This window comes from Elephas maximus, chromosome 11 (genome assembly GCF_024166365.1).
Source record: "Elephas maximus indicus isolate mEleMax1 chromosome 11, mEleMax1 primary haplotype, whole genome shotgun sequence".
NCBI classification, from domain to species: Eukaryota; Metazoa; Chordata; class Mammalia; order Proboscidea; family Elephantidae; genus Elephas; species Elephas maximus.
In genome coordinates this window covers 29,995,350-30,020,098 of record NC_064829.1, presented here as the reverse complement: position 1 = coordinate 30,020,098, position 24,749 = coordinate 29,995,350, and the positions used below count along the sequence as shown (strand labels likewise).

At 40.8% G+C, this 24,749-nt stretch overlaps 1 protein-coding gene across 1 annotated transcript in view; it reads right to left on the bottom strand.

The window, feature by feature from the left end:
- The window catches only part of LAMA3 (laminin subunit alpha 3), a 323,465-nt gene that overhangs the window by 154,528 nt on the left and 144,188 nt on the right, over positions 1-24,749 (bottom strand). Inside the window, exons 19-24 of the mRNA XM_049902138.1 lie at positions 23,712-23,868; positions 20,993-21,125; positions 18,262-18,404; positions 13,852-13,949; positions 13,205-13,358; positions 3,035-3,195 (exon numbers count right to left, since the gene is read on the bottom strand). Of these exons, the coding sequence (XP_049758095.1) occupies positions 3,035-3,195; positions 13,205-13,358; positions 13,852-13,949; positions 18,262-18,404; positions 20,993-21,125; positions 23,712-23,868 (846 nt within the window). The remainder of the gene's footprint in view (positions 1-3,034; positions 3,196-13,204; positions 13,359-13,851; positions 13,950-18,261; positions 18,405-20,992; positions 21,126-23,711; positions 23,869-24,749) is intronic.

Below are 24,749 nucleotides of genomic sequence, written 5' to 3'. Positions count from 1 at the left end.
CAGCCAAGTTCTTAATCACTGTGCCATCAGGGCTCCCTTAAAAGGGTTGGGGAAAAAAAAAAAAAAAAAAAAAAACTATCGCTATCAGTAGATTCCAACTCATAGCAATCCTATAGGACAGAGGTAGAACTGCCCCATAGTGTTTCCGAAGAGCACCTGGTAGATTCGAACTGCTGACCCTTTTGGTTAGCAGCTGTAGCTCTTAACCACTACACCACCAGGGTTGCCTTAAGAGGGTTACAACCCCACAATCTCTATGGAGAAAAGAGCCTTCCAACCACAGCCAGTGCTACATCTTTCAGGGCTACAGGCCCCATGGTTTTGAGGAATACTCGGTTTAGTCAGAGGGGTTGGGGGAGAGCCCCAGGGTCAGTAATGGCTGATCTGTAAGACACAGCCTTCTGTGAAATTTATCAATATTCTTGGTACAGTTTGCAAGTAAAGTTATCCATGAGCCTCACAACGACCATCTCACACCAAGTCGGTAAGTATGGCTGGTCTTAGACAACATCGTGAAAAACCCAGATTTTGCCTTTTAAATCACTCTGTTTCTCCTCATTCTGCCTTCCTTATTCCTACCAGTAGTATTTTCTCAGAATGCTCCTTAGAAGCAAGGATGGCGAGACTTCTTCTCATATACTTCTCCTGATATCAGGAGGGACCAGTCCCTGCAGAAGGACATCATGCTGAGTAAAGTGGAGGGTCACCAAAAAAGAGGAAGACCCTCAATGAGAGGGGCTGACACAACAAACTCAAAGACCCTCGGTGAGATGGCTGAAACATCTAACTCAAACATAACAATGATTATGAGGATAGTGCAGGATTGAGCAGTGTTTCGTTCTGTTGCACGCAGGGTCGCTATGAATCGGAACCCACTTGATGGCACCTAACAACGACAGGCCATCAAGTAAAATACAGGATTCAGGAGTATTTAAAAAGCCAGAGTTTTGAACTGAAGACTAAAACTCTAACAGTAAAACTTATAAAAGTATTTATTGAGTAATATTTCTGGCATTATACTCTATAGACTACTTTTCTATCTATAAATACCATTTGGAACTAGTAACATATTAAAATAAAATGACTATCTCTGGTAAATATTTGAAATAATTTATGCAATGACTTTTTTGTAAGGATTAAGTCAGATAAAGTATATAAAAAGCCAAGAAGTTTATGGCATATATTGGAAATTGGATAGGCATTTCCTTTTCCCTTTAATGTGTGTGTGTCTGTGTGTTGATTAAAACACACTCTTTTTGGATTCAAGCATAATTTTGGAAGTTAAATATATTAAATGATTCCCTTAGATTTAGTTTTATATTTATTATATATTAAATTCTCACTAAGAAATAGACTAACAGTAATAACTTGATATCTAATTATTAATAATCACCTCTCCTACGGGGAGTAGGTTTGATTCATCACAGCACTGTTTTAAAAAGTGGTATTCCTATTAACATCACAGCTATTCAGCTGGGATATTGCTTTTTGACGACAGAGTTAGAACTCACTTCAGAAATTCTGAAAAAGGCTCAAACCTCAGCAACAGATGATGCAATGTTGAAAGGGCCTCTCACTTGGAATGGGTTTTTATGGGACAAGTATTTTCCAACTGCACCATATTTTTGAACTCCAAATACTTATCACCTGTTTATTTTCACTGTTCCACATGGCAGGCAACATAAAGAAAAAGGAAATATTTTAGCCAAGTGGTAAAAAACATGGTGGGGCTTTCCTGGGAGGAGTGGGGTCAAATACAATAGATGTGATTCCTCAACTGATAAAATACTGTCTTGGCCTTCTAACGACAGAGACTGCTAAAGGAGAAGTTTGGTGGTGTCACGTGCAGAGACAAAATGAACTGCAAAACCTCAGGCAGTTCTCCCCAACAACTCCATTCAGACAAAGGTCATGAAACAAAGCTTGCGCTGAAAGGATATCCTTTCTTTTTTGGGGTTTGAGATCACTCCTCTTCTCAACAAAGACCTTGAAGCCTCCTTTCAGATGATCCAGGGAGCCCTTAGTCACACACACCTACTTTCCATCCTACAGAATAAGGACCAAGTCATGTGACCTGGAATGTGTACAGTGTTGTGGGTTGGGCTGAAAGGTGACCTTTGACATAACCTGTTTGGAGAAGCCCAGGCAGAAACAGTGAGACGCCTGCCCCAACCTATGGCCAACAGTCCCCAGGCCTCAGGTGGCACAGTGGCCGACCCATCTGGGAGGACATTTCGGTGGTTGCTGATGCCGCTTTTTGATTCAACTAATATTTCCAGATAATGACAGAACATTCTGGGAACTCTTTTGGGTCCACACAGTGCCCTATTAAAAATCCCAATGCAATTACATTCCTTGGCTTCTTTATCATCACCACGGAGAACGGGCTTTCACAGCTACTTTTTGGAGGGGCGCTAAGGCTCTCTGCAGTTCTCCATCTACTCTTTCGAGGAACTCTGCCTTCCTGTGCCACTTAACTGTACAATTAATTTCATGTGAAAACACTCCTTGCAGTGATTCTTTAATTAAAGCATGTTCTGAACATCTACAAATATCTTAAAATATTATGCAAAAAACACCAATTTTTAATTAACCCTTGTCAGTCAGAGTTCCCGGAAGAGACGAGCTTCATCCAGACAAATTTTAAAATCCTTTGATGCAATATTTTTTCATCAAACTTTCATTATTCTCAGTTCTGAAGAGCATGTTGCCTGTACATGAAGACAAGTGTACACCTTCTAGCATTATTGTGAACGAGTCTTTTCCTTATGCAATGCCCCCATGCATTGCACACAGACTTGGACTGAAAGCACTGAGTTCATTACCACCACCCAGGAGGGACAGGGGTAAAATAAAAATGTCATTCACCCAATGCCCTCACTGGGGATGATGCTGGATCATATGATTAGTCACCTGCTGGTTTCAAAAAGGAAACAACTTTCCAATCCAACATTCCAAATAAACACCAAAGCTCCTAAGGCAGGGTTCCTAAAGGTTCAGAGGCAGATGAATCCCCTGGGGTGGGACCAATTACCTGTACATGCAGCTGTAGACGTTCACCTGGCCTGCTGTGACAGACCCGGGGCTCCTCACGTCCACATCAACCACAGACATCTGGTCGACTTCTGTGGCATACTCGACCACGACCACGTAGTGGCCCACCTGTGGGACATGCAGCCGCAGCCACAGCTCCACCTGTCAGAGAATGCATGTGGATACTCCATCATCCAGGCGAGTGTGCACTGGACACCTTTACATAGGCAATGGAGTAAACAGAGTTGAGACCGCATCCTGAAAATATTCTTAAATCCCATTATGCTAGGAAATATGGCCTTAGAAGTATGATTGCCAGATAAAATACAGAATACTCTGTTAAATTATTCATTGCTTATCTGGAATTCAAATTTAATGGTGCATTCTGCATTTTTATTTTCTAAATCTGGCAATCCTACTTATAGGGCCTTCTACACCTTCTCCCCAGGAATGTCTTAACTACTGTTTCTCAAGCAAAAAAAAAAAAAAGCAAAAGACCCTCCAAAACTTGAACTAAAAGATTTACTAAAGCCGGGGGGGGGGGGGGGGGAGGAGATGGTGTAAGAGGAAAAGAAACTTTAAAACACATGGATGAAAATAATGTAAAAATGACGCACACACCCCCCACTCCCACGATGACGGCTGTTAACAGCCTGGTTTTCACGCTTCCAAACCATTTCCTATGCCTGAATACGCACAAGCACATACATTTTTTTTTAAAACTGTGATCATAGTAGGCAAGTAGGGATGCTTTTGCACAGTTAACAGCAGAGCTGAGTAGTTGCAACAGACCATATGACTGGCAAAGTCAAGCATATTTACTCTCTGGCCCTTTACAGAAAAAGTGTGCCAACCCCTGACACAGACAATTGATTGGGAGCTTGGATTGGAATCATACTGCCTCCAGCTGTGTGACCTTGAGCAAGTCACTGAACATCTATATATTCCTCAGTATCCTCCTGTGTAATATGAGAACAGTAGTACCCACCTCTTAAGACTGTTCTGAGGATTTAATGAACTAACACATGCACAGCTTTTACAACTGTATTTGGCACACAATAAGTACTATTCGAACAGTGGCTATTGCAAACGTGATCATTGCTTTTTGCCACAATTTGCTTTTTACCCAACAGTATTTCATGTGCCTATATCGGACATGTAGAAATACTTTATTTTTCCAGTGGCTGCCTAGTATTCCGTAGTATAAATGGAAAATTATTTATTTATTTAATTAGCCCCTTATTTGATGGACACTTAAGTGGGCTCTAATTTTCCCTACAACATATAATGCAACATAACCAAAAAAGCAGTAGCTGTTGAGTTGGTCTCAATTCATGGCGACCCCATATGTATCACAGTAGAACTGTTTCCTATAGGATTCTCAGTGGCTGCGATCTTTCAGAAGTAGATCATCAAGGCTTTTTTCCGAGGTGCCTCTGGCTGGATTCGAACCTCCAACCTTTTGGTTAGTAGTCCAGTGCTTAACTATTTGTACCACCCAGGCACTCCTTGGTCACCCTTATATATATTCGTAGGCTGGTATTCCTGTGAGCTAGAATCCTAGAAGTGGAAATCCTGGTCAAGCATGTGCGCACATTTAACGCCTGAGCCGACATCAGATCTACAATCCTTAGCAGTTCAACCTACTTCATCCTGTGAGCTCAGGCTCAGCTCCTGCTTTACCACAAATTAATTAAAGTCATCTTCCTACCCCTTGCCTTCAGAAAGTCATATGTACTCTTCCTTCTGCACAGCTCTGAACCACACAACTGCTATTTTCCATGGTAATTTTCCTATCACTTAAATAATAGACTTCCCTCAGGGAAAATGTGTGGATTTTCCACACTGCTTTTTCACTCTGTGTTATAAAGTGAAATATGGCCCTGACACTGCTCCACATGGAGACGTTCTTACTAGCATTTCTCCCCTGGGCACCTCCAAACAAGGGCTCATCAGTCTTCACCCCATCACAAATCACACCCAGGTCCATGACTGATTGGGTTTTCTCCCAGAAGTTATTATTGGCTGCCAGTTCTATTATATCACTCTTTGATAAATTTCTATTACTCTTCCCACTCTGAGTCCTACAGATTGATTTTTGGAATACTTGGTAGAAGGGTTTTAAATATATTTGATGATGAAAGTTTGCAAGTTTTGAGAAACTCAGATAAAAGACATAAAAGATGGCATACAAGAACTTTACTGTTTGCTGTTGTTATCAGTTACTTGTCTTTTAAAAAAGGAATTTTAATAGAACCAATGTCAACCTGAACAGACATTTCCAATGTTGTAGAAGAACTGCTCTCACCTTCAGTAGTATTTTAGGAGACACACAGCAGTTCTCCTCTGACACACTTGCGGTTGCCATGAGTCAGAACTGACTCGACAACAACTGGTTTGGCTTTTTCGGCTTTGGTATACCAATCCACCAGAAAGCAAGGACGTACAATGGTAAATATTGCAGACACGGTCTCTGCCCTCAAGACAGACTTTAATCAAACAATTAGATAATGAGGCAAATACTTCGCAAAATTACAAGTGTAATAAATGCTCCAAAGATGCACTATGGAAACTTGTAAGGAGGAGCCTGAGCTCATCAGAAAGAAGCGGGAGGGAGTGGAAAGCTTCCTTGAAGAAGCAACAACTTAGTTCAGCGCTGGAGGAAAAGCAGCATATAACTAGACCACCAGAGGAGGGAAAAGCATTCAGACAGAGGGAACAGCCTGCAGTAGGAGGGCACACGGTAAGTCTGAGAGACTGAAAGTAAGCCCAAGGGGTAGAACAACACAGAACAAGAGGAGGTATGACTTAAAATGGAACATAGGAGGGGCAGCTGTATAGGCCATGTTAAAAATTTTGCTGTACACCCTAAGAGCACTGAGATATTATTGCAGTGTTTTAATTGTGTGGGGGGTGGGGGTGGGGGGAGCAGGGCAGTGATGATCAGTTATTTCTCTCAAAATAAGCATGCCAGCTGTAGTGTGGAGAATGAGATAGGAGATGCAGTGGGCAAGAGTGGATGTGGGTGAGTCAATGAGGAGGCTACTGCAGAGGTCTTGATGAAAGATGCTGAAGTATTAGACAAGGGAGAGGGATCACAGAGAGAAGTGAAGGATTCACAAAATGTTTGGGAGAGGGCAGGGAAACTAGAGTACTGAAAATGTAACAACCAGACACAATTAAAGAGAATGTTGACACATGTAAAAATACATATTAAAAATGTAACTAATGTCACAATAAAATATTATTTTAAAAAAAAGCTCTAATTAAAACTTGAGGATGGATTGGTTTTGGTTGGGGGTTGTGGAATGGGAGAAATCATGAATGACTCTAAGAATTCTGGCTTATGCAGTTAGATGAATGGTGCTACAATTTACTTAAGTCAGGAACAGTAGTGTACCATTCAACTACAGGAAAATCCAACACCTCGACAACAAAAAGACAAATAATCCAATTAAAAAATGGGCAAAAGATAGGAATAGACTCTTTACCAAAAAAGACACTCAGGTGGCTAACAGATACAAGAGGAAATGCTTGTGATCACTAGCCATTAGAGAAATGCAAATCAGAACTACAGTGAGATACCATCTCACCCCCAGTATTACTGGAACAAATCAAAAAAAAGAAAATAACGTGTTAGAGAGGCTGTGAGGAGCTTGGAACTCTTATGCACTGCCAGTGGGAACGGAAAATGGAAAAACCATTTTGGAAAACAATATGGCGCTTCCTTAAAAAGCTAGAAATAGAAATACCATATGATCCAGCAATCCCACTCCTAGGAATATATTCTAGAGAAATAAGAGCCGTCACACGAATGGACATATGCACATCCATGTTCATTGCAGCATCATTCACAATAGCAAAAAGATGGAAACAACCTAAGTGGCCATTCACAAATGAATAGATAAACAATTATTGTACATACACACATTGGAATACCACACAACTATAAAGAACAGTGATGAAGCTGTGAAACATCTCACAACATGGATGAATCTGGAGGGCATTGTGCTGAGTGAAATAGGTCAATCACAAAGGGCAAATGCTGTGTGAGACCACTATTATAAAAACTCTTGAAAAGGTTTACACACAGAAGGAAATAATCTTTCACGGTTACAAGGGAGATGAGGGGTGGAAAGGGGAAAAAAATAACCAGACAATAGATAAGTGGTAACTTTGGTGAAAGGTAAGACAGTACACAATACGGGGGAAGTCAGGACAACTTGATCAAGGCAAGGTCATGGAAGCTCCATAGATACATGCAAACTCCCCGAGGGACCGAATTATCAGACTGAGGGCTGGAGACCATGGTCTCAGGGGACATCTAGCTCAATTGGCATAACACAGATTATAAAGAAAATGTTCTACATTCCACTTTGGTGAGTAGCATCTGGGGTCTTAAAAGCTTGTGAGTAGCCATCTAAGATACTCAACTGGTCCCACCACATCTGGAGAAAGGAAGAATGAAGGAAACCAAAGACACAAGGGACACATTAGTCCGAAGTACTAATGAACCACAACTACCACAGCCTCCACCAGACTGAGTCCAGCACAACTAGATGGTACCTGGCTACCACCAACTACTCTGACAGGGATCACAATAGAGGGTCCCAGACAGAGCTGGAGAAACATACAGAACAAAATTCTAACTCACAAAAAAAGACCAGACTTACTGGCCTGACAGAGACTGCAGAAACCCCAAGAGTATAGCCCCGAGACACCCTTTTAAGTGAGTACTGAGGTTCACCCTTCACCCAAAGATTAAACAGGCCCATAAAAGAAAATGAGACTAAACGAGCGCACCAGCCCAGGGGCAAGGACGACGAGAAGGCAGGAGGGGACAGGAAAGCTGGTAATGGGGAATCCAAGGTCGAGAAGGGGAGAGTGTTGACATGCTGTGGGGTTGTCAACCAATGTCACAAAACAATATGTGTATTAATTATCTAATGAGAAATTAATTTGCTCTGTAAACCTTCATCTAAAGTGCAATTTTAAAAAAGCGTATCATTTGAAATTTGAGATCCCTTTGAGACATTCAAGAAGTAACATCAAGAAGTTGGACATACTGCTCTGTATATAAAAGGAGAGGTATGACTGGACATACCAATTTGGTAGTTACCTGGGTGTAGTTGGTATCTGCAGCAATGGGCACAAATGAGATTGCTTAGGAAGAGAATATAGAGTAATAAGAGGAGACCTAGGCCTAAGCCTCAACAAATTAACATTTAATGGCGAGACAGAAGAGGATGAGCTGCAACTGATACTTTGAGGAAGCAGCTAGAGAGGCAGGAAAAGAACTAGACCACTTTTAAATTATGGAAGACAAGGGAAAAGACTGTTCTAAACCAGAGGGTATGCTCAACAAGTGTTGAAAGCCGCTGAGAAGTTAAATAGAAGGGGACTAAAAAATATCCATTGAATTTAGCAACAATTACATCACTGAAAACCTTGGCAAAAACAATTTTAATGGAGTAGGAGGTAGGAGCCAGACTGGAGTGGGCCGAGGCTTGAGTGGGAGGTGAAGATTAGAAACAGTGAGCATATACAATTCTTTAGAGAAGTTTGGTTGTAAATAGAAGAGTTATGCAGCAGTGGTTGAAGGTTTGTGGGAGGCACAAGAAGGGTTTTAATAAAAATAGGATAGAATTTAGCATGTTTAAAAGATGAGGGATGACTTCCAGTTCAGATGGCACAGCAAATTCACATTTCTTATATACCTCTTCTGCTCCAAGAGATAGCAATATGGCTAAAATGTTAAAAAAAAAAAAAAAAAAAAGATATATTTGGGATCAAAAGTAAACAGGTGAAGGAGCATAAACACAAGAAAAATCTGAAATGGCACTGGGGCTGAAGTTGCAGGTCTGTTGTTCTCCAGGTCTAGAAGCAGGCTGTTTTGGCCAACAGTTCAACTCCTGCAGAGGAAAGAGAATTAAAAGTTCTCCACATAAGACGTCACCAGATCCAGGCTCATTGCTTCAAGCCAAGGACGGGGGTTCCTTCAAATCATGAAAAGAAGCTGGGGGAAAAAAAAAAAATTGCTGCTAATCTTCCACCTATTACGGCTTTATAAGAAGCTAAGGAATTAAGGAACCAAAGATCATGACCAAGAACTGAGCCAAGCCACCCAGTGACTCAGTGTCTAAAACTGTGCTGTCCCCAGTCTCACAATAAAGGAGGCACACTGTAATACCTGGCAGTGGACTAAGGGACTAGCGGACTGGGAAAGATACTGTAAAACTGCTGGGCTGGGTTGGTATGGAGAAAGAAAGAATAAAAACCTCTCATTCAAAATAAGCCTATAAGCCTGCATACAAAATTCCAAAACACATAAAAAAAAAAAAATCATCAACCAGAAATGAGTTCACTTTAGATGAAATGAATTTTATGGAATAGTCTGACAAAGACTTTAAGTATAAACCAAAACCAAAAACCAGGCTCATTCTTGTCGAGTCAATTCCAACTCATAGTGATCCTATAGGACACAGTAGAACTGCCCCATAGGGTTTCCAAGGCTGTAATCTTTGTGGAAGCAGATAGCCACATCTTCCTCCCTTGCGGTGGCTGATGGGTTCAAACAACAGACCTTTCAGTTAGCAGCTGAGCACTTAACTACCGTATCACCAAGGTTCCTTTAACATAAGTATACTGGTACATAATATGAAATCCCCAAACTCTGTAAAAGAAATCTTTTTTGTAACTTGTTTTGTGGCAAAACCGAGCCTAACCTAACCAAACCAGTCATCATTTGGTGGCAAAATCTGACCTGAACTAACGTAAGATCATATATGTAGTCTTTATGTATCTGACTTGGTGTGTCTATTCATACTTTTCACTGGAGAAATATTAACCTGTTTAGTTACAAGGTGTTGCCTTGGATCCTACTGGGGATGATATGTATCATTTTATATATCTAAAATCTCAAAAATTCTATATTCTGAAACACAACTGGTTCCAAGGATTTTAGGATACTCAAAAGGATAAATGAAAGAGTAACATCCCTTTAAAAACTACATGCAGCTATGAAATAAAAAGTAGTAGAAAAGAAACCATAAAAAGTGAATATGAAAAAGAGCCAACTAAAAATCTTTGAAATAAAAATCATAAATTAAATTGAATCGACAGGCTGGATAAATTCTAAATTGGAAATGGTTAAATAGGAAATTCATATATTAGAAGACAGTCTTGAGGAATTTGTCCAGAAAGCAGCAAAAAGAGACAAACAGATATAAAAAGTGAGAGAAAGAAATGAGAACGGAAGGAGGGAAGGGGAAAAGGAGGAAGGAAAAAAGGGAGGATGAAAGGAAGAAAGAACATGTGATGTATTTGGGACTGAAAGGAAATTTACATCTGACTCAAAGTTAGAGGGAAGATAAAAATAAAATTCCAGGCAACAATAACAAGTTGGGGGTTGGTTTACAATGGGTACATAAGCATATCTGTGAAATATTCAGGAAGAGAACTAATTGCTGAATAATTTTAGACTTTGTTAGGAAAATTTATAATTAAGAACATATGCTGAACCATTAAGGGCAATCACTAAAACACCAGAAAACCATCTATACGTACCAAATAAGCAGGCGGACGGGGAGCGGGGGCGGATGTAGAAAACTATTTCAATCAGATAGAAGTAAGGAAATTTGTATGCTAGTTAAAATGAGGCCCAGGAAAATTGCACAGCTAGTTAATAAAAAAAAAATAGTTACCCATTAATAGCTAGTAAGTTAGAAGGAATCTAAGACATGAAGCCAGGCAGTTTCACTCTGGAGCCATCTTCTTAACTACCACACTATACATAATTTCCAAAATAGATGAAGGATTATTTTGCATTGCTCCAGGTGGCCTGGGGCCCTGGTGGCATGGTCGTTAAGAGCTACAGCTGCTAACCGAAAGGTCAGCAGTTCAAATCCACCAGCTACTCCTTGGAAACCCTATGGGACAGTTCTACTCTCTCCTATAGGGTTGCTATGAGTGGAAATCGACTCGGTGGCAACAGGTTTTTTGTTTTTTTTTGAATTCCAAGTGGCCTTATGATATCAGAAAGTTAGATATGATAATGAACCAGGTTCTGGCTTAATATAAAAAAGACTTTCTAATAATTACAATTTATTTAAAAAAAATGGAACAGGCCACCTCTGAAAGAAACGAGCTCCTCATCAATTTAGGTATTCAACAGGGGCTAAATGAACACCTAACAAGTAGACTGCAGAAAGGATTAGCTCACAGGAAGGAAAATGAGATGATTTCTAAGGTCTCTGTGAACTCTTATTAGTCTGTGAATTTTAGCACAATGGTATATAATAGCACTGTGCATTAAAACTTTCTGCAATGATGGAAACACTCTATAATCTGCACTGTCCCATAGGATGGCCACGAGCCATATGCGATTACTAAGCACTTGAAGTATGGCTAGTGCAACTGAGGAACTGAATTTTTAACTTTATTTAGGTTTAATTAATTTATACTTACATAGCCATATGGAACTAGTAGCTACAGTATTGAACAGCATGGTTTACAAGCATTCAGATAAAGCAGTAAAAAGGACTGCTAAATAATACTGGACAGCGCAGATCTTCACTTTGTGCATCATCTAAAAGTTGGCCCTTCCCAATAGCTGATCATTGTGGCTCTGAGACAAATCACAGATGAGGAAACTTCCTGAAGACTCATCATCACTTCCTAGAGGTTGGCCCTTCTTAACTTCTCCCTGTTGTCTGGAGAACACACACGTACACCCATATACACACACACGTATATATATGAGAATGTCTATGTGCAAAGGTCTCTGGGTGGTGCAAATGCTTTGTGCTCAGCTACTAACCCAAAGGTTGGCTGTTCAAATCCACCCAGCAGCTCCATGGAAGAAAACGTTTGGCAATCTGCTTCTGCAAAGATTATAGCCAAGAAAACCCTACTCTGTAATACATGGGGTCAGAATCAACTCAATGGCACAAGGCAACAACAACTGTGTGCATATATACATGTTCCAAGGTATTCCCATCGTCATTGCCATCAAGTCGATTCTAACTCATAGCAACCCTAGAGGATAGAGTAAAATTGCCCCATAGGGTTTCCGAGGAACTGCTGGTAGCTTCGAACTGCAGACCCTTTGGTTAGCAACCAGATGCTTAACCACTGTGCCACCAGGGCTCCACATATATATATATGTATGTATGTACGTACCCACACCTATATACACGTGTGTGTGTGTGTATAGCATGAGTAGCGAGGGGCAGAGTGAATGAGAGAGATTATTTAGTTTTTCTCTATGCATATATTATTTACAACAAGCATATACTATTTTATAAAATAAAAACTTATGAAAGTTTGAAACTTATAAAATGAAATGAAGACTATACTTAAGAACTACATTAAAAATCCTATAGCTGCTACTCTCAAAATGTCAGGAATGTAGTTTACAAAAATGTATACATTTAAATGTTCAGTGAGAATTGATTCCACCATATATTTTCATTCTACACATTCAATCCTCCATTTTCCTCAAGGATATAAAACAGAGATTGTTCCAGAAAGTTAAGGGATGAAAATGTAGTGGAAGAAGTTTTTTTCAGAGTCTATGGAATGCTGCGTTGTGTGTTGTTATTGTTGCTGATATACTGTATTCATAACTCAAAGTTTAAATCAGTATAGTCCTAAATTTGGTTAGGAGGCTCAAAGGTAGCAATGCCAAGACCTGTGGTAACCTGCCCTGCAAGCCATATGTATGTGCCTTGGGGATCAACAGTTCTAGATTCTGAGCTCGAGGAATTCAGCGGATACAAAGTGAGTGTTGTACCCTTTTAAGGTAAGCTAGGTGTTTTTGGAGGCCTTTTAGAAATGGCTCAGTTTCATCTGTCTTTTTAAGGGAGATTGTGGCCTGCACTGGGTACAGCCAGATGCCCCCTTTGTAAGTCCAGGCAATGACAAGGAAAGGACTCTGGGGTTGCCCGTCCCCCTGCCGTGTTTAGACAGTGCTCTCAAAGAACAGCCTCAGCTGCTCAGTGTGGTGCCCAGGCCAGCCATAAGCCAAGTCAGAGAACGCAGCCGACCTTCAGTTGATACCTCAGAGGAACTAGTTCAAATAAATCTGTGAAGCAACTCTGGCCAAAGTGTTTTCAGCAGACACAGACGAGGAGGTCGTGACAGCTTTACAGTAACTGAAAAGTGGCCCCACCTCTCTCCCACTGAGGTCCACCATGACGGGGTGTGCCGGTGTGGGCTGCATTGCTGCCAAGGGTCTCAGCTCCCCATCCAGCAGGAAGTGTCTGGCTTCACAAGCCAGGGCACAGGGGAATCTGGTCACTGGCAAATGTTGGTAAAGCAGGCAACTTCAATACAACCACAAAAAATACAATAGTTAGAACTCTGAACATAAAATAGAGGGTCTAAGTGGATCCTAAGGACTTTTCTTCATTCAATTCATTCACTCATTCATTTATCACTCCTTCAACAAATTCTTATGAAGTCCCTACAGTAGGAATTGGTGGTGACTTTTTATCTGGAAAGGTCCACAGAGCTGGATTCTATTTCAAGCTCTTCTCCTCACCAGATGCACAACCAGGCGCATCATACTTGGGCAGGCATCGGCATTGCACAGGCTCAAGGGTGGTGTGACTCTCAAGCCAGCTATCGTGTGCAAAGTGCTTTGCAATTCTAGTTAAAAGACAGTCTATGCCACAAAGAAAAATCACAATTAAATAATTATCTAGAGCATTATGTTACAGTTGTGATCTGAGGCCTATCACAATTCCCTGCACTAAAGATTCCTAACTTAGTGGACACCAGGCATTTTGTGGCTGCTCTCTCTACCCCCATACTAACTTCTCCTGGGTTGGTCCTGAAGAGGCACATGGTTCTGTGACCTGCTGCCGTAGCGCGGGTGTTTCATAGTAGTCCCTGGGTAGCAGCACCAGGTAATCCTAGGAAATAAAGACCAGAAGGACTGTCACTCATTTTTTTTTGCAATTCCATCATTTTATTTTCCTGTGTTAAGAACCCACAACACTTCCAATCACCCATGGGCTGAAGGGAAAGTCCCTCACTGTGCTCCTCCCATCTGAACAATCCAGCTAACAGTCTTCAGCAGTGCCTCTTTTTTAATAAATTTTTTTATTTATTGTGCTTTAAGTGAAAGCTTACAAATAAGTCAGTCTCTCACACAGAAACTTATACACACCTCGCTCTGTAGCCCTAGCTGCTCTCCCCCTAATGTGACAGCACAGTCCTCTTCTCCACCCTGTATTCCCCATGTCCATTCAACCAGCTCCTGTCCCCTCTGCCTTCTAATCTCATCTCCAGCCAGGAGCTGCCCACATAGTCTCATGTGTCTACTTGAGCCAAGAAGCTCACTCCTGACCAGTATCATTTTCTATTGCATAGTCCAGTCCAATCCCTGTTTGAAGAGCTGACTTTGGGAATGGTTCCAATCTTGAGGTAACAGAGGGGTCCAGGGAACTGCTTTGTTCTTCACCCTGATTCACCCAAACACTCAAAGGAACTCATTTTGGTTGTACGTAAGTAGCCTCAGCAGTGACTCTTTTTTTTTTTTTTTTTGTCAGTGTTATAGCTATCACACAACTTTTGCCAACTCTACTTCTTACATCAATTACTTTTAATCAGTGCAATTGTATGGTAATACCTATGTATACTTCCATCCCATTTTCTGTAAAAAATATTTTATTGAGTGCTTATATCAGCCTTTACTGTTCTAGGGTCTATAGGACCATAAAGTAATGAGAAGATATGGTTTCAACCTCAGAAACTTATTAACAGAACAATAACCATTTTAAATTAAAGCCTTATTTGGTTCTTGAAGAATTGGTGATAAACTTCTCAGTGGGGGGGGGGGGTTCATTTATTTTATTTTTTTATGGTATATGTTCATTTTATTTTATTTTACTGTACTTTAGACAAAGGTTTACAGAACTAGTTTCTCATCAAACAGTTACTACACACGTTGTTATATGACATTGGTTAATAATCCCACAGCATGTCCACACTCTCCTTTCTCAGCCCTGGGCTCCCTATTACCAGCTTTCCTGTTCCCTCTTGCCTTCCAGTCCCTGCCCCAGGGCTGGTGTGCCCCTTTAGTCTTGTTTTGTTCCATGAACCTGTTCAATCTTTGGCTGAAGGGTGAACCTCAAGAGTGGCCTCATTATTGAGCTGAAAGGGTGTCCAGGGGCCATACTCTTAGGGCTTCTCTAGTCTCTGTCAGTCAATGGGGGCATTTTTATTTTCAAATCCTAGGAGAAATTTTATTGTCTGTTCTGGGTTGTTCATAAAATCAAAAATTAATAAAGATAATAAACTATCAATTGATAAAATATTCCTCAGAAATACTAGTTACAATGAATTGTAAATCAAAAAACAAAACCCAAACCCACTGCCATCTAATCAATTCCAACTCATGGCAAACCCATGTGTTACAGAGTAGAACTTCTCTGTCAGGTTTTCTTGGCTATAATCTTTACAGAAGGAGATCACCCAGACTTTCCATGGTACCACAGGGTGGGTTCGAACCACCAACCTTTCAGTTAGTAGTCAAGTGCAAACCATTTGCGCCACCTCTACCAAATTTTAGACCACATATTATAGCTTCCTACTTCCACACCAGAACAACACACAACTGGTATGCTAGTGATGTTTTGTGATCCTAGTGATTCACAGAACGAAGCTGGCCCGCTGCCTGTCCTAAGATATGAGAGGAAGAACGTGTCCTACTACGTGTGCCAAATTAAGCCCACAAACTAAACCAGCTAAGCAACTATTCAGGAAAGAGCTGCGCTCAGGCTTCTGAGATGTGGGTTATCTGACAGCTTCCCACTTCTCCTGGCATCACCACACGCCTGCCGAGGAAGGGAATGTTTGCCACAACCATACTATGAGATTTTTTCTCTCCTGGGAGGCCTCTATGTGTCTATAACGGAGAAGAGTAGAAACATACGGGAGGGTGGAAGCAGGAGATTATGGCACAGAGCACTCAGTGGTCTGAATGCCTGAGTGGGATTTAATTTAATATGGTTATTATTGTATTAATGAGTTTCTGAGGTTGAGAACATATCTCCTCATTACTTTATGGTCCCAAAGATTCCAGAACAGTAAAGGCTGATAATCAGTGCCCAATAAAGTATTTTTACAGAAAATGGGATGGAAGCATATATAGGTATTACTATACAATTGCACTGATTAAAAGTAATTGACGTAAAAAGCTGAACTGGCAAAACTTGTGTGACAGATATATTTATAACAACAACAACAAAAAAGAGTCATTGTTGAGGCTGCTTATGTACAACCAAAAACCTCATGGGATTTGGATTCTTGGTTTGAAGGTTTAGGGTCATAATTTCAAGGGACATTTCAGTTAATTGGCCTAATAGCGTGTTTAGAGCTTTTGTTCTACTTCCTAGTTCAGTGCACAGTGCCTAGAGTCTTAAAAGCTTGCAAGTGGCCATCCAAGGAAAAACAATTGGTCTCTATTTACCTGGAATAACAGAGGGAGAAAAAGTCAAGAACAGAAGGAGGATGTGGACTCTGTGGCTAACTGCCTCCATGAACAACTGCCTCCTTTGCCATGAGACCAGAAGAACTAGATAGTGCCTGCCTACCATTATTGAACATTTTGATCAAAGATTCCATAGAAGAATCCCAATTAAAAGGAAGCAAATGCAGAAAAGAAATTCAAACTCTCATGGACTCCAGACTTCGTGGAGCCATGAAGGTTGGACGAACCCCTGAAACCACTGCCCTGAGATAATCTTTAAACCTTAAACCAAAAATATCCCCTGAAGTCTTCTAAAAACCAAACAACAGTTTAGCTTAACCAAAAAAAAAAAAAAAAGGTCTGACTCAAGCATTATACTCTCTTAAGAACCATCTAATTGGGATCAAATTGATAACAGCAACTTGAAGGGTTAGATGGTAATTTTAGGGGGCAGTGAAGTTATGTTAATGGGGAAGGAACAACTCAGAAAAGAAGGATAAGAATGGTTACACAGCTGAAAGAAGGTAATCAATGTCACCAAATTGTACATGTAGAAACTGTTGAATTGGTGTATGTATTGCTGTGTATATTCTCAACAATAATAAATAAAATTATATTTTAAAAAAGTAATTGAGCATCGAACATCTTCCATGCCTATGAAGTAACTTTTGTACTGAATTTTTTCTTTCCATTAGTCTAACTTTGTACCCTTTATTTGCATCAGTGGAATTTTCCTCTTCCTCATTTCTCACATCTGTGCAACATTCTTAAACTTTTTAAAACGGCAAAGCTTGCTACCAAGAAGATACAAGAAGAACAGAGACTGAACCTTCACATTACCTTTGTAGGACTCCAGATTTAGAAAGGACCCACCAGGATAAGTTCTTTTTTTTTTTTTTTTAACCAGGATAAGTGCTGTCTCTGTTGTATAAAAGAAACAACTGAGGCAGGCTTAGACGTAAGAGACTTGCCTAAGACTTGCTAACTTGGTCAGTTGAGGGGGTTGTGCCAGTAGGAAAAGCTTTATGTTTTCTGCTCTGAGTGCGTGGACCCAAGCTTTTGTCAAACGCTTTATTCTAAAAAGACCTTTCTGCTATAAGCTAAAAAAAAAAAAAAGCTAAAGCAGACACAAAATCACATATGTAAGAGGGGTGCCCCACTCCTCATTGTTCCTCTGGCTGCTATAGCAGTATTTGAGAACACAGCCTTTGCCTTAAAGAAGAGTTCTTTGTCCAAAGCAATCTGTCCAGTGAGACTACTGCCTGCATGTAAGGAGGAAGAAAGGAGGAAGACTGTCTCAGAGAAGCACTGGCTCCTCTAGCCTCAACCTTCTCTTTCCACAGCCAAGAACGCCACTGATATTAGGGTCTTCTCTTCCTCTAGGTTCTTCTGACTTCATTCTGCACAATTCCCAGAGAGGCTCATTTTTCTTAGATGTCCTTCTTATTCATGATGGAAAAACCCCAAATAGGCTTTTGAATGGTGGGGACATACGTTCACAAAAGTTGTGCCTTTGTTCTGATAACTTCTGGGCCATATGAGTTATAATTTGTTTTGTCAGAGAGAGGTTGGCTGGAAGGATATAAAAGATATTTGAAGCTGATTCCTACGTCATTTGAGGACAATATCACAGGTTCCTATATCCAGAAGGGAACTACCTCTAATTTCAATATTTAATTGTCAGGAATCTAATGGGTCACAGTGTCAGTGGGACCATCTCTAAAAGGTCTCCACTGAGAAGTATCTCTTACCAGGAGGACTCCTTCTGCCTTGATACAAGCAATCCATGTCCCTGGTACAATTGAAAATGGTTCTGAGAAACCATTTCCAGGGACAGTGACGAAGGCCGGCTCCTTACTTGGTAGGAAGGTGATCTTTTTGCTTTGAGCAGCGCCTGTCAGGGGTAAAAAGAGTAGCATAAGGTGTTTTGCTAGTAGTCAGTGTTACAATTCTAGGTATTCTGTTTCCTATTCAGTTTACCTCTGAAAAAGATTAAGATTTACTGATCTTGGTGATTTTTAAAAACCGGATGTATATACAGGCATATGCATAAAATAGACCAGAAAGATACAGATAAGATGTTAGTAGTGGCTATCTACTCTAGGATTACGAGTAATTTTTTAATTTCTTATATGATTAAGTAGATTAACCGATGTAAACTGCTTAGGAAAGTACCTGGCATATGCTAAATGCTCCACATACTATATTCACCATCAAATTGTTTTCTCCTCTTTGTTTATCTGTAATTTGGAATTTTTAATTTCTATTGAAGACTTTGTACTAGTTTTGTAATAAGAAGCATTTTGGTTTTCCGTGTGTTTGTTTGTTTACAGGTACAGTGTGCTTCCTCTTACATCAAACAAATAGAGGAGGCCTGGAACTTCCCAAGGCAGGAGGTGTGACTTCTTCCTCTTGGTACTTGCCCACCACCTGGCACCATACCTGGTACACAGGAGAAGCTCAAAAGCCACATATGGTAAATATCTATGAGATTACTAACCAAAACCAAACTCATTGCTGTCAAGTTGATTCCGACTCATAGCGACCCTATAGGACAGAGCAGAACTGCCCCATAGGGTTTCCAAGGAGTGGCTAGTGGAATTGAACTGCTGACTTTTTGGCTAACAGCCAAACTCTTAACCACTATGCTACCAGGGTTCCCGAGATTATTATTACCTACTAAACTCAAACCCTCAACCTTTCTTTTTAAAAATGGCATCTAGTTTATGTGTTATGTCCCAACTCATGGTCTCTTTTACCAGAGACAGGGAAATACACGCAGTTGCCTAAAACCTGTCTGTGCCATCAATCTGCTAGTCTATTAGAACACAGGGCTTAGTCAGGGTGGCCTTGGAGCTATGACTTTCAACAAGCATGGATTTCAGGAGTCTCCTCTCCCCCAGCTTGGCTTTTACAAATATACAGGCCTTTCTCCCTTTTCTGTAGAAGTTTCAGAAACAAACAAAGCTGTTGCATCTGATTTCAACTTTTTCTTAGGAAGAAAAATTTGCTAGAAATTCTTTCTTTCACACTCCTGTTCAACAAATATCTATGGGGTGCCCATTAAGTGCCAGGAGTGGAGCCAGGGTCTAGGGACACACCAGTGAACATGGCCTTTGTTCCCTGATGGTAGGGGCAGGGTGGGTTAGGGATAGAGACTGGAAAACAGGAATCCGGTACAGTGTACACAGTGCCATTCAGGAGAAGATGTAGGTTACGACAGGAACAGGTAACAGGAACTCCTGACTACATCTTGGGGGCTTAGGGAAGGTGACCCAGAAGATGAGAAAAGAAACCTAAATGCATTCCAACTGTTTGAGTTAACAGAAGGAAAGCTGCTGATGTCATTGTCACCTAGGAGGCAGTGGGAATATCAGAAAGAGTGTGGGGTCTGAAGACATGGACTTGTCTACAAAGACCAGCTGTGCACTTTGGCAATTTACTAGACCTCTCAGCTCTGTTTTCTCTTCAACCTTCTTCAGTTCACAAAGTTCTTATGAGACTTAAGTGAGAAAATGCATGCTGAAGTATTCTAAATGATAAAGCAACTCTGAGTTCATCAACCTCCAGTTACACGGGCTTGATTGACACCGTTTGGGAACACTGGCCATGGATGCTTAAATCTGTCCTTAAATAATTGGTGTAATTTTGTGTCCTTGAATTCCTACTGCTTCCTGGAATCTCTTCCAGGGCTGGTGGAAGCCCTAATCCCTTTCAGAACAGACTTCAGCCTATCTCTGACTGTGGCCAGGTTGTTCTCTTCTCCTATCCCTCTATCCTGTGTCCCCCGTTCCTGAACGAGGATTACACGGTCCTATCTGGAGCTCTCTTGGGCTTCATGTTTTTCAGCATTCATCCTAAGAACGCCTACTTGTACCAGTGAGTCAACTCCAGCTCACAGTGACCCCATGTGCGTCAGAGTAGAACTGCACTCTATAGGGTTTTCGATGGCTAGTTTTTCAGAAATAGATCACCAGGTGTTTATCCCGAGGCACCTCTGGTGAACCCCAACCTTCAACCTTTCAGTTAGCAGCTGAACACATTAACCATTTGCATCACCCAGGGACTCAGCACTCCCACCTTCACCAACTCCTCCTTGAATTATATGGTTTGCTTGAAACAGTGGCAGAATTAGGGCAGTAGGCCAACATCTCTCAAACACCACCAAGAAGATAATGTTACTTCACCATGAGTAAGCTATAAATTAGCTTTGCCCTGTGGTGATATCAAAACCCATGGGTTCAGCCAAAGTACACTGCTTGTTATATTGATTTTTTTAAATGGCAATTAATGATAAGTTTAATAATGAGATGTGAATAAGCAGACCATTTACATAATGAAAAAAATAACAAAGGACAGGGCACCTGCAGAACTGTCCTAATGAGATAGGATTAATGTTTTCTGAAGATTGCCAAATTTGTGAAAATTGGAAAAACTACTAATTGATCATTTAATTCAAAAAAGCCTTGAAAATTTACCCACCTGCCTTAGCCCAAGATGGATAAATAGTTATATGGCCAAATACTGTGTCAGTTCCAGGGTTAACATATCTCAGAATAACACGAAATAAGGAGAGCTCTGACTTCCCCACATTCAACGTTATCCTTACTTCATTCTGAAAAATACCAAAAAGCCATAAAGTATAGAAGAGATAACTGGTTAAAAGAAATACTAGTCAAACAATGACTTCATCCTATTGAAGTTTTACTGCTTGGTTTGTAGTGTACACACGCACAGAAGTCCACGCAGATTCACACCCACTCAACAAGCACGCAAGTGACCAACTATCCACAGATGGAGACAGGCAAGCCTAACAATGAATTAAAATCACTTACAATTACAGTTACAGGAAAACGCACTTCGTCAGCCACTGAGATCCTCGTTTGACCTTTTTGTGACCAGGCAGACAGAGCGGAGTATTAGTTTAAAGAAAGCCACGGTGACAGGGACAACCACCACTGGCTGAGGAAAATAAAAAGATAGAAGAGAAGGAAAGGAAAGTGCATTATTTACACCACCACCCACGTAGAGAGGTCATTCCAGGATCTGCTTTACATACATAACATCCTGATGGTCAAAGAAACCCGCAGCAGCTGAGGAAAGGTAAGAGACCCCAAACACCTTAGCAGTAAAATCTGGATGGAACTAAAAAATGTCTATTGTGTCTTATGGACTTTTATCTCCACCCCTTATCCAAGGAGGATATGGGTTTCTCAAGCAAGAGGAGCAGCGTGTTGGCCTCCAGGACCCTGCCATTTACACATAGACTCTGTGAGAGTTGCAAAGCCCATGATCTTGAAGGAATGAGTACCAAAACCAAGCCAGTTGTCATCAAATCAGCTCCAACTCATGGCGACCCCGCGTGTGTCAGAGTAGAACTATGCTCCATAGCGTTTTCGGTGGCTGATTTTTTAGAAGTAGATCACCAGGCCTTTCCTCCAAGGTGCCTCTGGGTAGACTCAAACCCCTAAACCTTCGGTTATCAGTTGAGCACATTAAGTATTTGCACCATCCAGGGACTCTGAGGGAGAGAGCAGCCTATTTAAATTCTGAACCACATACTATATGGCCAGATCCTGTTGTAACTCAAGGAAAGTGCATGAACCTTGGAGACACGTTTTGGTCTCTCACCCAGATCCTCTGGTTAAAATGAAGGGACATCGGTTGAAGGAGTTGTCTGTGACAATACAGGCTGGCTTTGGGTAAGATCACTTGCTCCGTCTGCAAGAACTGCAGCTGACCTCAGCTGAGGAACTCCAGGTGTCCCTCTTATCTGACTGAGCTCATCTTTAAGGGTTAATTCAAAATCAGAAAGTAAAAGGCAAAAATGTATCAGAAGCAGAGTAAAGTGAGTGGTGATTTGAGGAACATCACCAAGGTCATCGAACCACAAATGGCTTCCTCATATAATCCATCATCAGAAATTCATTCCTTTTATTTTCTGTTTCTCCAATTAGGTTGTACGTTCTTCGAGGTAAGGGGAAATTTTAGATATCTGGGTCTTGATTCTAGGTGGAGTGCTCAATAAATACATATTTGCTGCTTAAGAAAAAAATTCATTCCTTTGTGTCAGCTAGTTACTCTTTCAAACTGTAAACACCTGTGAGAAGGTATATACCTTATCTGGGCTCTATCATTCGCATCCTATTATGACTCAATGGAATCTGCTGTCTTTTTCTCAATACTGAAGTAAGATCAGAGCACCAAAGAAACTGAATCGCTGTATTTGAGGAAAATGGGGAAAAAGCAGAATGTCTTCAGATCCTAGGTACCATCGGGGAAAGGCAGCTTTGATGGGAGGCTTCGGCCCGGCAAGAAGCTGCATCAGAACTGATGGAGGCTCCAAGAGAACTGTGAATCTGTCCCAGTTTTTCTAAGGACTGGCTGTGATAAACAGCCAGTGCTAGTCCTGTGTCTGCAAACAACTAATATTGGGCGACCATGTATGTCATTTTTCCTCTCGTATTCTGAATTTCTCCATGGAGAAACACAGCTTTAGGAAACCAACCTCAAAGAGAAATTCTGAAAACAAAACTACTCAACGATAATACATAATTTTTTAGTCATAAATATTACATAAGTTCTAAACGTAAATAAATAATGTAGAAATTCCCTTAATTATTCAACACAAAGCCAAGCTAGATCGATACAGTAGAGAAGAATGAAGGAAAGGGGAAATATGGGGGAAAAAACCTGAAACAGCACTACCTGAAACTCATCATTTATCTAAGTTCCTATTCACATAGTAATTCAGAATCTAAAAAAACTGATCAAAAATTGGCAATACAAGCTTTATTGTTATGATTAAGTCAATCCATTTTTATCTTCCACAGATGGCTTTAAAAAGAAATGTCCCTAATGCTATAATACGGCCTAATCTCGATAGGAAATTTCTTCGTCTTATAAAAAGTCTCCAGAGAAAAGCACAATTTTTCTTTAATTCCTTCATTTTCTGACTTGTTTGGTGGTCAAATTAAAATAACAGTGAACTATGAAATCCATATCTATCCTTATCAGTTAAAATCCAACCCTACCCTGAACCCCAACCCTAACCTCCACCCCAACCCCAACCTCAACCCATACCCTGGAGAGAAAAAATTCTGGAATCTGGGGATGGTTCAGCTCTTTGGGGGCTCACTGAGAGTGCTGTGGGTAAAGAGATGGGCTACTCTCCATTAAGCTGTTTCCCATGGCCACGAACCTGTGCCGATGTCATCTGGGCATATCCTCTCCAGCTAAACTCAGGAAACTCCAGGGGATTGAATCCGAAGCGCACGTCTCTTCCATTAGGTGTGGTGCCATCTTCTATCTCATACTTCATATGATGCAAATCGGGGAAATAGTAGTTGTTTTCAGGTCTTTTATAAGTAAAAAGTAAATGTGGATATTTGTTAGGTTTGTTGGTAATCTGAATATTCTTAATTCCAATTAAAAACAAAAAAGTTGTGTGTCAGAGTAGAACCGCGCTCCATAGGGTTTTCAATGGCTAATTTTTCAGGGGAAACCCTGGTGGCGTAGTGGTTAAGAGCCACGGCTGCTAACCAAAAAGTTGGCAGTTCGAATCCCCAGGTGTTCCTTAGAAACCCTATTGGGCAGTTCTACTCTGTCCTATAGGTTCGCTGTGAGTCAGAATCGACTCGATGGCAGTGGGTGGTTTAATTTTTTAGAATTAGGTCATCAGGTCTTTATCCTGAGGTCCTTCTGGGTAGACTTGAACCTCCAACCGTTCAGTTAGCAGCCAAGCCAAGTGCGTTAACTGTCTGCACCACCCAGGGGCTCTTTAATCCCAATCCCAAAAAACCAATGCTATCAAGTCCATTCCAATAACACATAATTTAGTCATAACTATTACGTAAGTTCTAAAGGTAAATAAATAATGTAGAATTTTCCTTAATTATTCTAATATAAAGCCTAGATAGATACAGTAGAGAAGAATGAAGGAAATCTCTACAGAAGCTGACTGCCACATCTTTCTCTGGTTGAGCCACTGGCGATTTCGAACTGCCGACCTTTCCATTAGCATTTGATTGCTTTAACCACTGTGCCACCAGGGCTCCTTCTTAATCCCAGTAGCTACTGCTAAAAGAACTCTCCACAAGCTGGCTGTCTTAGTTATTTAGTGCTGCCGTAACAGAAATACCACAAGTGGATAGCTTTAACAAAGAGAAGTTTATTTTCTCACAGTAAAGTAGGCTAAAAGTCCAAATTCAGGGCATCAACTCCAGGGGAAGGCTTTCTC